The 14902-nt window shown below is 37.3% G+C and overlaps 1 protein-coding gene across 2 annotated transcripts; it reads left to right on the top strand.

The window, feature by feature from the left end:
* The first annotated feature begins 776 nt into the window (after window positions 1-776).
* Window positions 777-11618, top strand: gmppaa (GDP-mannose pyrophosphorylase Aa). 2 transcript variants are annotated; one of them, XM_059343435.1, is made up of 13 exons: window positions 777-924; window positions 1606-1703; window positions 2542-2645; window positions 3561-3753; window positions 3980-4039; window positions 4124-4254; window positions 4401-4415; window positions 7420-7554; window positions 7822-7919; window positions 8001-8047; window positions 9058-9150; window positions 10222-10390; window positions 11041-11618. In XM_059343435.1, the coding sequence occupies exons 1-13, from the start codon at window positions 885-887 to the stop codon at window positions 11139-11141; spliced, it is 1284 nt and encodes a 427-aa protein (XP_059199418.1). In that variant the 5' UTR covers window positions 777-884; the 3' UTR covers window positions 11142-11618. The 2 variants fall into 2 exon arrangements, with proteins under 2 accessions (XP_059199418.1, XP_059199419.1); XM_059343436.1 differs by lacking the exon at window positions 4401-4415.
* Window positions 11619-14902: the final 3284 nt, after the last annotated feature.

Here is a 14902-nt window from a genome sequence, read left to right as displayed (position 1 = left end):
AATGGTGGCCTAAAATGTGTGAGGAGAAGTTGAAATAGTAGAAACAAGACTTTGAAGTAGTAGGTGTTGTTGCAAAAAAAAAAAAAGGTGTATTTATGAATGTAATAAAAGTGTTGAATACAAAATGTGGAATATATTTGAGTTCAGATGATGAAAAGATGATGGCTTAAAGGGGTAAGGTAAGGTTGAAGTAGTAGGAAAAGTGCTGAATCATGGTTGAATAGAACTGGTGATTAAACAAAATAGTTGTTTGCCGAGACAGAGGTCCCAAAAACAGCTTACGAGCAATCATAGACAGTACGAATAAGGTATGAACCACATACTCACGCTCAGGGATGGGCAACTGGAGGTCCGGGGGCACCCTCACTTGAAGTGGCCCACAGTACAACTACATGCATTTGAGCATGAATCTTAAAAGTGCAGTGTAAAAATGCACAAAATTACTTCTTGCAATTAATGTTGGTCTGCTGTTCTTGCACTGAAAAAAAAAAAATCAGCGTAAGTGGTTATTTTTTATTTGCTTCAAACCTTTTGTATTCCTATTTATACTGTTATACATGCATTTGAGCGTGTAATATGTTAAGTTACTGCACTGTAAACATATTTAAAATTGCAGTTTCATCATATCTGGTTAAGTGCACTTTCCTATATGTGGCCCTGTGGTAGTGTCGATGAAAAATTGTGGCCCCCTCTAGCATTTAAGTTGCCCATCCCTGCACCAGCTCCTCCACTCCGCTCCAATAACTAAACTCCGCTCCGTGTTTTTATTCTGATCTCGTGACGTCACAGGTAGGAAGCGCAAGCGGAAGTACTCGTCAATCAGCTGTACAGGTGTAGTCTCCAAGCTGAGCTTGTCTGTCATAAAACGCAGCTCCTCGTTCAAGATGTTGAAGGCGGTTATTTTAATAGGAGGTCCTCAAAAAGGTGAGAATGAGTCTCATCCATGTGGTGTTTTCAGAGTCAGCTGTGTAGCTTTGTTGAAGCGAAGCTAGGCTGCTAATGCTAACAAGACCCGCTGAGCTTGTTTATATCACTGACGTGGCATTATGAGGGGACGCCACACAAATAAAGGAAAACAACAACATTTAAAACTCATATTTTTATATCATCAACATCTGCTGACAACATGCAAATAAGAAAACTGGCTTTGCAAGTAGCGCTAACAGTTCTGTAACTGTTTCATCCTACCTGCTTTTATTATTGGCTCATTTAATGAAGTCACTGTCCTGTCAAGTGAACGTACTCTGATTTATAAGTGAGGTGTTTTAAAATGACTGTACATTTACTACAAGTATAAGTTTAATAATGTGCTTAATGGAGAGAGTATACATTAGTTCGGCACACAGTTCGGCATATATTAGTCCACCGTACATATATTAATATTAAGACGAGAGTAATGCAAACGAAGTGGAGATTGTACTGGAACTATGCCTTGTGATCACTTATTTGCTTAATTTACGACCTTGTTGAACCATTTCTTGACCATAAAGATGGACTTTTAAAATACCAATTTATTTAAGAGTTTTGCTGCACACTAGGAACATGAGTGTAACGAGATCTGCATTGTAATCCGATTTGCAAGTAATCACCATCATTGCTTTGCAGGCACAAGGTTCAGGCCGCTGTCATTTGAAGTGCCCAAACCATTGTTCCCAGTAGCCGGTGTGCCCATGCTCCAGCATCACATTGAAGCATGTGCCAAGGTGAGTGTCACTGCAATACTGAAGTCACTGTGCAGCTGACTATGAGCAAATGTAGTCTACAGTGTAGGGTGACTGAGACAGTTAAAGTAAATTGTTTCAATATAACAACATACAAATAGTTAGTACGGAAACGTATTGCTGCCACACTAAGCCACTTTTTTTTAGTTTAGATACCTAGCCTGTTTTTTTTAGTGTGACAGCAATACGTTTCCATAAGTTAGAAAACAGTTATTACTGTTGAACTTAAATATAACCAAATATATTTTATGGTAAATTTGAGCCTAACTGGATTTTGAAAATAAATAATAATTCATTCCAATGTGCACTGTAATGCAGATAATAGCCCTTAAAGGTATAATGTGTAACTTTTTTTCTCTTCTAAAGAGATAAATTAGTCACTTTTTAATTGTTTGATTTTAATCACTGTAAGTCATTTCATTTGGTTGCCTGTCAATGTTGTTATATCCATTTTGTCCATGTGCCACAAGCTGTCGTGCATTTTCTCTTCATCCAGTTAAACCCAAATTTTCCGATAAGCTTTTAAGATCTTGGTCGTTTTTTAACCATATATTTTAACCAGATGAAGAATTTTAGTCATCGGATGTCTGGATCTTAGTTAGTGGCCACTGTCCACAGAACAGTGTCAGAGACAGAATTTTAATGGGAAACTATTTTGTTCAGTATTTTTGCAGCTTTCATCACCAGGTCTGCTTGTTTTGGAGAGAACAAGACCTCCAGATAGACCAGATAATTTGGCTCCCACTAATAACCTCCTGAAGCCTGGATATTGTGCGTTTAATTAAACCAGTCCAATAATGAACGTCTTTTGTGTTCCAAGGTACCGAATATGAAGGAGATTCTGCTCATCGGCTTTTATCAGCCAAATGAAGAACTAACCAGATTCTTATGTAACGCACAGCAAGAGTTCAAAATTTCTATCAGGTAAGCCCTTAACTACCTCACTAAACAAGTACAGACGAACCTAGTTACTTGCATTTGGAGCATTCATAGCAATTACTAATTACTCATTTCTTCGGTATTGGTGGGAGTTGTGAGAATATAGTGCTTAGGTGTTAAGTTTTATAAAAACTTTCACAGAGATTATTTTTTTCTTAATTCAACCTCATTCAGTAAAGAATAACACAAGTTGTCTTTCTTAGGTGCTCTGAACTGTAATTATATTTAACAGTGGTGGAAAAAGTATTCAGAAGTGAAATTACTCCACTACAAGTAAAAGTCTTGCATAAAAAACTTACTGAAGTAGAAGTATCACCATCAAAATGTACTTAAAGTATCAAAAGTACTCGTCATGCAGAATGGCTCTACTCTGATTGTTTTATATATTCCAAATATGTATTTGGATTGTTATTATTGATGCATTTATATAAGTATTTAAATTTTATAGGGCTTATTTAACTACTTAATATACTGTTATGAGGTTTAATTAAAAAAAAAAAAAAAAGTCAAATCACTTTAAATGTATTTATGTGTTTTTTATGTTAAATCTCGACCTGAAAAGTAACTAAAGCTATCAGGAGTAAAAAGTATAATATTTGCCTAAAAAATTTAGTGAAGTAGAATTATAAAGTTACATAAAATGGAAATACTCAAGTAAAGTACAAATAGCTTAAATTTGTACTTAAGTACAGAACTTGAGTAAATGAACTTAATTACGATTCACCACTGGTATTTAAGCACATCTCCTTGTTGAATACATTACGTATTGTATTACTTCTTTTTGAGTTTACATTTTCTGTTTTTAATGTTGTGTACGAGTGGTGGTGCTTTTCCTGCTGTGATGCACTGCCACTGCTGAATGACTGCAGGTATGCTGTTCTTCCTGACTCTGCACCGCAGGTATCTGCAGGAGTATGCAGCCCTGGGCACCGGAGGGGGTATCTATCACTTCAGAGATCAGATTGTCTCCGGCAGTCCAGAGGCTTTCTTTGTTCTGAATGCTGATGTTTGCTCAGCGTTTCCTCTCGCAGAGATGCTGAGCTTCCAGAAGGAACATGGAGAACCAAACAGCTTTGTTATCCTCGGGACAACGGTCAGATTTCATTATTGACAGTTTGTTACTTCCTTTAATAGAAGTTGTAAAATGTAGTCGAAGTAAAACTCCAAAAAGTTTTTTGTTCGGAAAAAAAAAGTTTTTGTATTATTATTATATTGGGTTTAGCTATGAGCATGCTGAATGTAATGAAATATCACATGTTGGTTCTTTGATGTCAAAATTTGATATGTCCTAAATATTACCGGCGTTCTTCTCTTATTAGGCAAACAGAAAACAATCACTGAATTACGGCTGTATTGTTGAAAACGAGGAAACAAATGAGGTATTTAACCCTTCCTGTTCTATTTTCCCAAATAGTCACAAATTACTATTGCACCTTGAAGTAACAATTAACCTTTTTTCTTAGGTCTTGCATTATGTGGAGAAGCCGAGCACATTTGTGAGCGATATCATAAACTGTGGCATATACCTCTTTAACCCAGACATCTTCCAGCACATCGGCGCCGTCTTCCAGAAAAACCAGCAGGACATGTTGTTGTGAGTTGAAGCTCTGCCTCATGGGAATCTGTGTGTGGGAATGCATGTGAATACCATTTATTCCATTTCTTTGCTTCTCTTCATTTGTCCTTTTTCCTCCCCTTCTCCTCCCTGCCATGATTTCTGTTTGCTCACACAATCATCAGATATCCATACGATGGGTAAGTCGGTGCATTTAGGCTGCACGGTGTAGTTACAGAGCACTTAGTGTATGGTGTGAGCTGTAGAAATATATAAGCCATTATAAAGCTGAGATTGCACAGGGTGCTTTGTGAATGCTGCCTGTGCCCTTTTCTGTGCACCCTTTTTTGCAAAATGATGTACCAACCATTTGCAAGCGGCTTGTTTTTGTTTGTGTGTTCTGGCAAATATTTGTCCTTGAAATGGGCAAGGCAGAGTCTTTACCTCAGAGATTAAAGGAGTAGGTCCACATTATGGTAAACATGGTTATTTACTTTCTATTGAAGAGTTAGACGAGAGGATTGATGCCACTCTCATTTCTGTTTCGTAAATATGAAGGAACAGTCAGCAGACAGTTAGCTTAGCTTAGCACAAAGACTGGAAATGGGGAAACAGCTTGTAACAAAATCCACCTGCCAGGACTTTTATAGCTCACTAAACAGCTCACTAAACACTCATCTGTTTTATTACTACAGAAATGGTAGTGTTAATACTAATTTGCTCTCTTTAGTAACTTTAGAGGTTCTCATAAATGAATTTTTGTTACTTTTGGACAGAGCCAGGCTAGCTGTTTCCAGTCTGTGTGCTACATTAAAGGGCATTAAATTATTTATTTTAACCTGAAACCCTATTTTGCTATTCATATTTTTTGTGTATACTAATGGGAACAACGTTTTTTTTTAATTGGTCCAGTATTTAGTGAGAACACAAATCAAGCTGCGAGGACGATTGGGCGATGTCGGTTTAGTGCTTCGTCCACTAAAAGTGCTCAGATTTTAAGTGTCTGGCCTGACAACATAATGAAAGATGCTGAATTTTCTGTTATCCTGCCATTTACTTGAGCTATTAACATTACCTCCGCTCAATCTGCAGCAGGTCTTTCCACTTTTGGACAGTATTTTTTTTCCAAAGAAAAGTGCTTTGGTGTAGGATTAATTCTCCTCTTTGGTTGGCAGTAGTCATCCCGGTCATCATGGTCACTGCAGACCCAAAGGTCTGCAAGGCTCCATCATATGGCCAGCTGCAACCTCAGCCTGTCTGTATCCAACAAAGGTAGTCTAAAGGGTTGCTCAACATTTTGTTAGTGCAATTCGAAAATTAAATTTTTTATCTCTATACAACACAACAAACTCTTCCCTGCAAGTCTCACTCACATTTCCACCTCCCACAAGATCTCAGAACAAGACTTCTTCATCTTTATAATGTTGGCAGACACTTATTTTAACAAGCTGAGGCTGTCAGTGGCTAAACAAGCTCTTTTAGTTGATGTACATTGACGCTGCGTTATTTCTCCATGCGGTTATATTGCAGCTCGTTTGGCAGATGCTGACTGCAGCACTCTCTCTCAATACTGGACCTCTTTCAATCCTCATTAGTCACTTGGACACAAAAACATGGAGGAAAAAGGTGCAGGTTGACACATACCCTTTAAGCTAACTGGCGGCAGGCTGTAGCTTCATATTTAACGTCAGATACCGGAGGGTTATTGATGTTTTCATCTAACTCTGCCAGAAAGCAAACATAATATTCCAAAAATGTCAAACTTTTGCCTTAAGTCATAAAAAACAGAATTCATTTGAGATAACCATATCTGTAGGTCAAAAACATCTTTTGTCCAGAAAAATCAACCTTATTGTAGCTTGCTCTCTCAAGTGTAAAACACTGCATCCTGCATTTTGTTGTTCATCTTCCTAACAGCAAGCACTTAACTTAACTGACTTCCTTGTGTGTATTGTTATTTTAAGTTGTCCCTGTTGTTTATTTAGGTTAGCTAGCAAATACTTACTGGATAGCTTGTACTTGGTAGAAACTTATGTTATACAGTTGACAGTAATGGTCTTGTATCTGGTAAAATTGTGCTCTAATGTTATTTGCTACTCTCCCAGCTGTGCTTTTATTTTGTTAGAAAAAGCTTCCATTGATTACAGCTTAAGTGTTCATGTGGACAGCCTGCACCCGGTCACTCACAGAAGCCATAATTACACATGGGATCAATACATGGGTTTTTATGTTTTTATGTTGTTGGAGATTTGACACTTTTTTCACTTTGGTGTTTTTAAATGTTCACTGTGGCGTAGCAGACCTAACATTTGGCACCCCAAGGACACTCGAAAATATATTACAAAAGGTCAAAACACGCTGTGCATAATTCACCTGCTAACATCAATAGCACTTAAATCAAGCTGGGCACTGAATCAGCAAAGTTGTTGAACACATCACAGATACTTAATGGAAGTGAGATGAGTTATACTGCAAAATCTCTTGGGGAGGACTCTGCCTCTAACCACATCCCCTCCTTTTTGGTAAAACTTCGATTATGGGTGCAATCCTTTAAAATATTCTTTTCATCAATATTTAACACTCTGTTTCATCTTGGGGCTCTCACAATACACTACGCCAGAGACCCTGATTAATATGGAACACATGGACTCTGCTACTTAAGTTTTGGATCACAACTAGGTAATCAGCTTTGGTTTCAACCCAGCACTGACACCATCAAAGTTAGTATCATTAATGCATTTTAACTCCCCGCTCTCAATTTATTCCAAGGGCTGAATTGTAGGGCAATAAATTCATGTTTTTCTTTGGCTTTAAGAAAACTTTGGAGGTAATGGAGCTACTGGGTTGGTTTTGCATCTTACTGGATATTTTAGAAATATCAAAGACTATTTGAGTACAAGTGGGGTAAAGCGAAAGCAAACTCTTTCTTTCATTCTTCAAAAGAATATGGAGAGAGAAAATATTGATATAATGATAACCGCACCCGATCGTGGCTGGAAACAGACGAGGTTAGTTTTGATGTTGCAATGAAAATTGAATGAAATAAATGCACATTTCAGTTTATTGTATATGTTTCTGTTTATACTCAAGCTTTTTCTTCAGTTTCAACTCCTAACTTTGTGCACAAGATTGCATTTTAATAAATGAGGCCCCTGGCCCTAGTTTGTAGCCCAGTGCCATAAACAGATGATCTGTCTCCTGCAGAGAGGAGCCAACCAACGGCTGGCACCGAGCAGAGGCCATCAGGCTGGAGCAGGACATTTTCACTGCCCTGGCAGGACAGGGAAAACTCTACGTGTATAAAACCCTCAGCTTCTGGAGCCAGATTAAATCTGCAGGGTGAGTGCACATGTCATGAATGCTGTCACATTCGGCTGGACATAAATTTGTCTTTGTGACAACCCTGTAGCCTGTAAAAAGGTTAGAAGAGAAGAGGAACATTAGACTGTCATGCGTACAAGCTTAAATAGCATTTAGAACAGCTGTACACTATGTTTAGTCTTCTTGAACCAAACCTCAATTAACATTTCAACATGTTGTTCTTTGAACGGCAAAACCATACATTACTGCCATAAAGACTGTCTTTGTTGTGTAATCTTTTCTCAGCTCTGCAATTTATGCCAGTCGGTTGTACCTCAACCAGTACCACACAACTCATCCTGAGAGATTGGCCTCAAATAAGGAGGGAGGGCCCAAAATAAGTGGTAGGATTCGTTCATCTTCTGATGCTTTGTTTCTTTTTTATATTGTAGACAAATCTATTTATACTCTCTCTCATTTCCCAGGTAATGTCTATATTCACCCTACAGCCAACATTGACCCCACTGCTACGGTAAGCATCCCTCCCTGTTGTCTTGCACTTTACAAAGGAAAGGTTCTTAAGTACAATTTTAAGGTATTTAGTACTTTACTTGACTATTTCCATTTTATGTAACTTTATACTTTTACTCTACAACATTTAGCTGCTAGCATTAGTTACTTTTCAGGTCGAGATTTACCATAAAAAACATGATCAGTACACTAACCTGATGCAATCAGCTGGACCTGTGAGTGTGATATAGGATGTCCCTGTCATACCTTTATATAAGAATATAAGTGCTTCAATATGTGTGTGTTTGTGTGTCTGTACATAAAAGTATAAATTGTCCTTTTTTTCCTTTCTGTTTTTGCCCTTTAAAAAAAAATGATATAAAATATTATATATATATATATATATATATATATATATATATATTTTTTTTTTTTTTTTAAATTATTATTATTTTTTTAATTCATTTTATTATTTCATATTTATTATTATTTATTTTTATTTATTATTTATTTATTTATTTATTTATTTATTATTATTTATTATAATTTATTTTTTTATATTTATTTCGGCCTTGTGAGGGGTAGTAGGGTGGGATTGATTTGTTGTTTAATGTTACTGTTCTGTAACTTGAAAAATCTATAAATAAAGTGCTTAAAATAAAAACATGATCAGTTTAAAGTGATTAGACTTTTCTTTTTTTCTTTTTAAAACCTCATAACAGTATATTTAGTGGGTAAAATGAGCCCTACCTTGAGAAAATTAACGCTACTTACATAAATTCATCAATACCAATAATGCAATAATATATTTGTAATATAGTGTGGCCATTCTGCATAATGAGTACTTTTACTTCTGATACTTTAAGTAGATTTTGATGCTGATACTTTTACTTTGTTGAATGCAGGACTTCTACTTGTAGTGGAGTCATTTCACAGTGTGGTATTAGTACTTTTACTTAAGTAGTACTTAACTTTCCCCCAACTGATTAACTGTAATACATTATGTCTCTTTCTTTTCTGCTTTCAATCCAGTTGGGTCCCAATGTCTCGATTGGCACTGGAGTGACTATCGGTGCTGGGGTCAGAGTTCGAGAATCTGTCATCCTTCATGGTGCAACTCTACAGGTAAGTTTCTTATCACTGCTCTAAAAGGACTAGCCAAAAGTTTTTGCAAACAAGTGACTGCAATTCTATGTGCACACTGGGTTTTTTCTTCACCTGCACTGGTTTGATATTTTGGTGGTAACCATGAACTGCTATGAGTGAGATGGACTACAATGCACACCAGGCACTGTCTGACATGAATTATACCAGAGATGTACTTTCTGTGGCAACTTTTCTGTGCAAGGTGATGCATTTTAAGCCACCAAACCAAAGCTGGTGAGGGCAGGAAGGGGCACAAGACCACAGCAACGTAGCAGCACATAAGAGTTTAATGGAAGCTATGGAGGAAGAGGCGTGCAATAAAAAGTTTGTGGAGTGGATGCTCCTGATAAAAAGAGTGCTCCTGGGGTTGGGGCAATTGTGGAAAGCTCCCCTGCAAGCATACGTCATGAGCACACATTGAGAGTGTTCGTGTGATTACTCTCACTTACAGAGGACTGAGACAAAAATCCACACTGCAGGAGAAGTTTTTTTATTTAATTTTAATAACCGCTGCCTTTGCTTAAAATATTAACTTCACTTACAATATAACCTTCAAGTTTGGAATTAAACTGGAACTCAAACGGAGTGAGCGGAAGGCAAATTTATCTGCCCATTCACTGCTGGTGACATCTGAACATTTTATTAGAAACATTATCCACACTTCAACAGTGACTTGTCTGGAATTTATCTTTAAGCTCCTCTGTCACACCAGAAATATTGTTGCGCGTGCCTCTCACAAAGATGTCATTTTTAACGATTTGGAGGCTGGAATAATTTAATCCCGTGTCTCCAGTGATGACTGGCTGCCTTCAAAATGAATTTCGGCTGCGGGTGACTTATTGGCTTTCATTGCATACTGCCTACAAGGACCATTTGTTAGTTGAGCTATATTTCTAAATACACACTACCAGCCTTTAATCTGCTGTTACAAGAACTCTGAACTGGCCACTCTCAATGTTTTTTATTCACAATTTTCTTCAGTTATTGTAAAGGGGAATGCTTGAATTTCTAAGCATTAGGTTGTTTTCTTTTCTGTCATTCTTCCTGTAGGATCACTGCTGTGTGTTGAACAGCATTGTGGGATGGGACAGCACTATTGGCAAGTGGGCAAGAGTAGAAGGAACCCCGAGCGACCCGAACCCCAACGATCCCTTCGCGAAGATCGACAGCGAGACCCTCTTCAGAGACGGAAAACTCACACCCTCAATTACTATTCTCGGTAAGCGTGCTCTGACCTTAAGTGGAACTTGCATTCCTCAGATGCATTGTTAAATATTCATTATACTCAGTATTGTAATTGTATTTTTCTCTTCAGCATTTCTCCAAAGTGCAAAAGTTAGTGGATAATTAAGGGGAACGCTTCCACTTTCTAAAACTTGGTTGCTAAGACAAGGGTCACTCCTGGGCCCATGCTGGGATCAGTCCCAGCAGCTGTCTGCAGTGTGTATTTGAATAGTAATTTGACAAGTTTGTGCATGCATTTGTCTGCATTTTCTTGCAATAAGTGGCCAACATGGCTCAATAGATATAGAGGAAGCATTACTGAATTCTACATCTGTCATTGTCTCCATCTTTGCTGCAAAGTGCTCATTGTTTTGACATTTTTGCACTGCACTTCCCAGAGATCACCTGTCAAAACAATAGATCTCACACTAGAGGATCTTTGTTTATTAATATTTGATTTTCTGTGAGTTTTATCACAGTTCTACCTTTCGGGGATCTTTTTCTTCATTTCAAACAGGCCAGAAATTTAAAATCCATCCCATCCTGTACATCAAGAGTGCAAGTTACAACTCAAAAGCGATGTTGATTATCCTCTGTGGTGAACTAAACTGCACAGACTAAACACAGCCTTGCTTTTCTCCTCAGGTTGTAATGTGACCATCCCGTCCGAGGTGATTATACTCAACTCCATCGTCCTCCCACACAAAGACCTCAACCGCGGCTTCAAAAATCAAATTATTCTCTAGTTAATCTTCCTCATGCTGCTGTCCACTTACTGTCACTGATGAAGGATGCAGCTGGACGCGCGGTGGCACCGCCTCTGAGTTACTGTATATGAGGTGTCAAAAATGAAGATATGGGACATTCATTAAATAGTTTTGAAAGATAGATTTTTATATATTTGTCCTCGAGCCTTTATGCATCATTGAGTGTCAGCAACATTAGAGAAAGGCTAATCACGCGTGTTGATTCACCTTGAAAAGTGCTGTCATGCCAGAGGTTTATATTGGTTTTTTATTAACTTTACCGAACTGTAAAATTACTGCAGACACTAGTGTAATTTATAGTGTAATATATTTGGTTGGATGTAATATGTTGTGAAAAAAAGAAGTTTATAGACAACCACGTTGTGTTTTCTCAAGGGCATCCTTGACAAACTTGAGACTTGTTACTTCAGCGTGAAAAGAGGAATTATTAGAAAATAAAAATCCCTGGCTACCGACTGTGGTTAATTTCCAGAGGTGATTATTTGTGTGGAGCTCTGATTAAAACCGTTTAACATCTTCATTGTTTGTCTCAAAAATTGACTACCGCCAAAATAAATCAGCGGGCTTGAGATTTACATTGCAATCAAGTCATGTTGCCTTTTTAAAATGTGAACTTAGCAGGGGGCCTTGAGACTCTGCCATATAAGCAACAACAGCAGATGCTTAAATTGTGCATTCGCAATCACTGAAGGAACAGTTCCAATTTATGGATACAGCACATTAACATTTACTTATTAAGCCCTCGAGCACTCATGATCACTTCAGCACTTTTGTTCCAATTATTGCAAAGAGAGTGTCTATTAGGGAGAGATGTAAACTGTGATACTGGAACTGCAGCATAATATATTTTAATCAAGTCTCTTCACAAACTACCCTCCAGTGGAAAGGGAAAAAACAAGTTATTGTGCATGTTTTTTTAAATATGTAGTTTAGGTTTTATATGTAGGTGCCTGTGCTTTCTATTGTTGATGCAGCTGCCTTACTGCTTCAGATAAAGGGACTCATGCCAATCTAAGGCTCCTCATTACAGGGTTTTTATCCTTAATCTCCCATGCTCTTCACATGAAAGGCAATCCCAAAAATCATTAGATCAAAAAAGCTTTCCACTCAGATTTAAGATTTCAGCTTCTCTGATCCTTTCGTTTTTGTAATAGCTTTTTCTTTCTTTTTCTAGTTTTCATTGATTTCCTAATTGCAGGCTGCTATTCGTTATCATCACCTGATAACATCGAGGGGTTCTCTGATACCATTATTCATTAATAGTCTAATTTTATTTTGATTTTTTTTTAAATGGGTGTTATCATTATTAGTCATTAAACTGAAGTAACACAGAGGTCAAAAGCTATCTTGCTTAAATAAGAGACAGATAACAGGGAAATAAAGCAGTTGTTCCTGTAGAATTAAAAAAATAACAGCTGAGGGACAAAGAGGAGAAAATGTCGTACTCCTCGACTACACAGTGTTTATTTAAATAAACAGTGTTGTACCTGATATAAGTTAAATTATTTATTTACCTCAAATCCTCCTTTTTAGTTTTTTTAAAAGGAATTTCCCAGAAAAAAATGTATTTATTGAAAAATCTATAATGTAATCATCACTTAGGACCCACTTATAGTGTGTGGTGCCGTCTGTATCCAACGCTGGAATGTAACGTGATACATTTACTCAAGTACTGTGCTTAAGTACAATTTTGAGGTACTTGTACTTTACTTGAGTATTTCAATATTATGTAACTTTATACTTCTATTTCACTCCATTTCGACACAAATGTACTTTTTACTCCACTACATTTAGCTGACAGATTTAGTTATTTTTCAGGTCGAGATTAAACATGAAAAACATTATACATTTAGATTGCTAAGATTTTTTTATTTTTATTTAACCTCATTACAGTTTATTAAGTAGTTAAAATGAGCCCTACCTTGAGAAAATTGAAATGCTGCATACATAAATGCATCAATAATAATATTAATCCTATTATATATTTGGAATACAATAAAACAATCTGAGTGGGTCCATTAAGTACTTTTACTTTTGATACTTTAGGTACATTTGGATGCTGATACATTTGTACTTTTACTTCAATAAGTTTTGAATGCAGGACATTTACTTGTAGTGGAGTAATTTCCCAGTGTGGTATTAGTACTTTTACTTAAGTAAGGGAGCTACATTCTGGCTACATTTTCTCTTATCTTTTTATTTGGCAGTGTTCACGACATTTCTAGGCGTCACCCTTTGGGAATTAAGTTATGAAAATATTGGACACATCGTGGAGGGAAAAAAGCAAATATAGCGAGGTGAAATGCCAAGCACACAAAGCTCGCTCCCAAACCAGAGTGAATCTGGGTTTGCTAACAAGCCCCATTCCTGCTGTTATTATCATAATGTCCTTATTTCCTCCACACTTTGTTTTTTTTTTGTAGAGAGCTGGTCTCTGAGCATCTGCAAAGGAAGCACTGCCAGTTCTTCTCAGGGAAGGACAACATGTCAAACTGAGACACAATCAACTCAGTGAAATTTTTTTAGACGTTGCAGTTCAGCAAAATACAAAAACAAATGGGAATTGTAGGGCCTCCTGTGATACTTCTCTAATGACTCAATCATCTCTTGCCTCTGATTTACAAACTGGGGTCACTTGCACAGTGTATTATCAGGGGTAAAATTGGACAGCTAGTCAACATCAAACATATTACACAGCAGCCAGTAAAAGTAAAAGCTGGTACTTCACTGATGCTGAAGCCTTTCTGCAGAGATTTTCCAGGTCACATCCAATAGCCTTGGATTAAGTATCTTTGCTCACTGATAGTTGAAAGATTAATTATTTGTGCCTCTAAGCAGTCTGATCTATGACTGCCACTGTGGATTTTTCATGGCTCTCAATTTACACACACAAAACCACACAATTTGTAGAAAAAGCTTCAATAAACGTACTTGTTGAAGGGCGTCTGGATCAGACTGAATTATACTGAAGGTGTTGTATTCCCATGACACATTAGCTACTCATTTCAAGCTTCTACACTAACAGCTTCTATAATGTGACACGTCATTGTTGTACCAGGGGATGTGTTTAACACAGGCCAGTCAGTACAACATAGCAGGTCTTCTATCAATGGAGCGTGAGGAAAGCCAAAGTGTCTCAATTAGCCTTTGGGATGTCTCCAGTGGCCGGATGTTTTCTGTTTTTAACAGGAATCTCTGGTGAGGACACATGTTAGAATTATGAGTCGATCAGAGGTCAATGAAATGTGACAGAATAGGCGCTCTGTAACTAGAAACAGGAATGAGGGCATGGACCTAGCTAACAGTGGCAGTTCAGTAAAGCTACGCTGCTGGAGATGTCAGGGTGGGGTCTACATTAATGAAGGAACATACACATACACATACATGGGATAAGTCAAAGCATGGCCACACATACCACATGACTTCATACGTGCAAAACAATGCTGCTCCATGTATCATTTTATAGGAGTGGCATTGTGTATAGGGGACAATTCTGAGTTTTTATTGATGATTGAGTTGCAACCAGGCTTGCATCTTACAATTATTTTCATTATCAATTATTTACTTCAAGAAACTAGGACAGACCATATGTCTATATCTTTGGTACACCTGTCTGATCTCCCACTTTTGTTGCAGCCTTTGAGTCACAAACGGCGACACCAAAGTGATAAGTTTGATAAAAAATAGAGAAAAGCAGGAAGTCTCCATATTTGAGAGACTGAAAACAGCATTTTTTGCAT

This window comes from Centropristis striata, chromosome 10 (assembly GCF_030273125.1).
Source record: "Centropristis striata isolate RG_2023a ecotype Rhode Island chromosome 10, C.striata_1.0, whole genome shotgun sequence".
Lineage (NCBI taxonomy): Eukaryota > Metazoa > Chordata > Actinopteri > Perciformes > Serranidae > Centropristis > Centropristis striata.
This window is presented reverse-complemented; position numbering and strand designations above follow the sequence as displayed.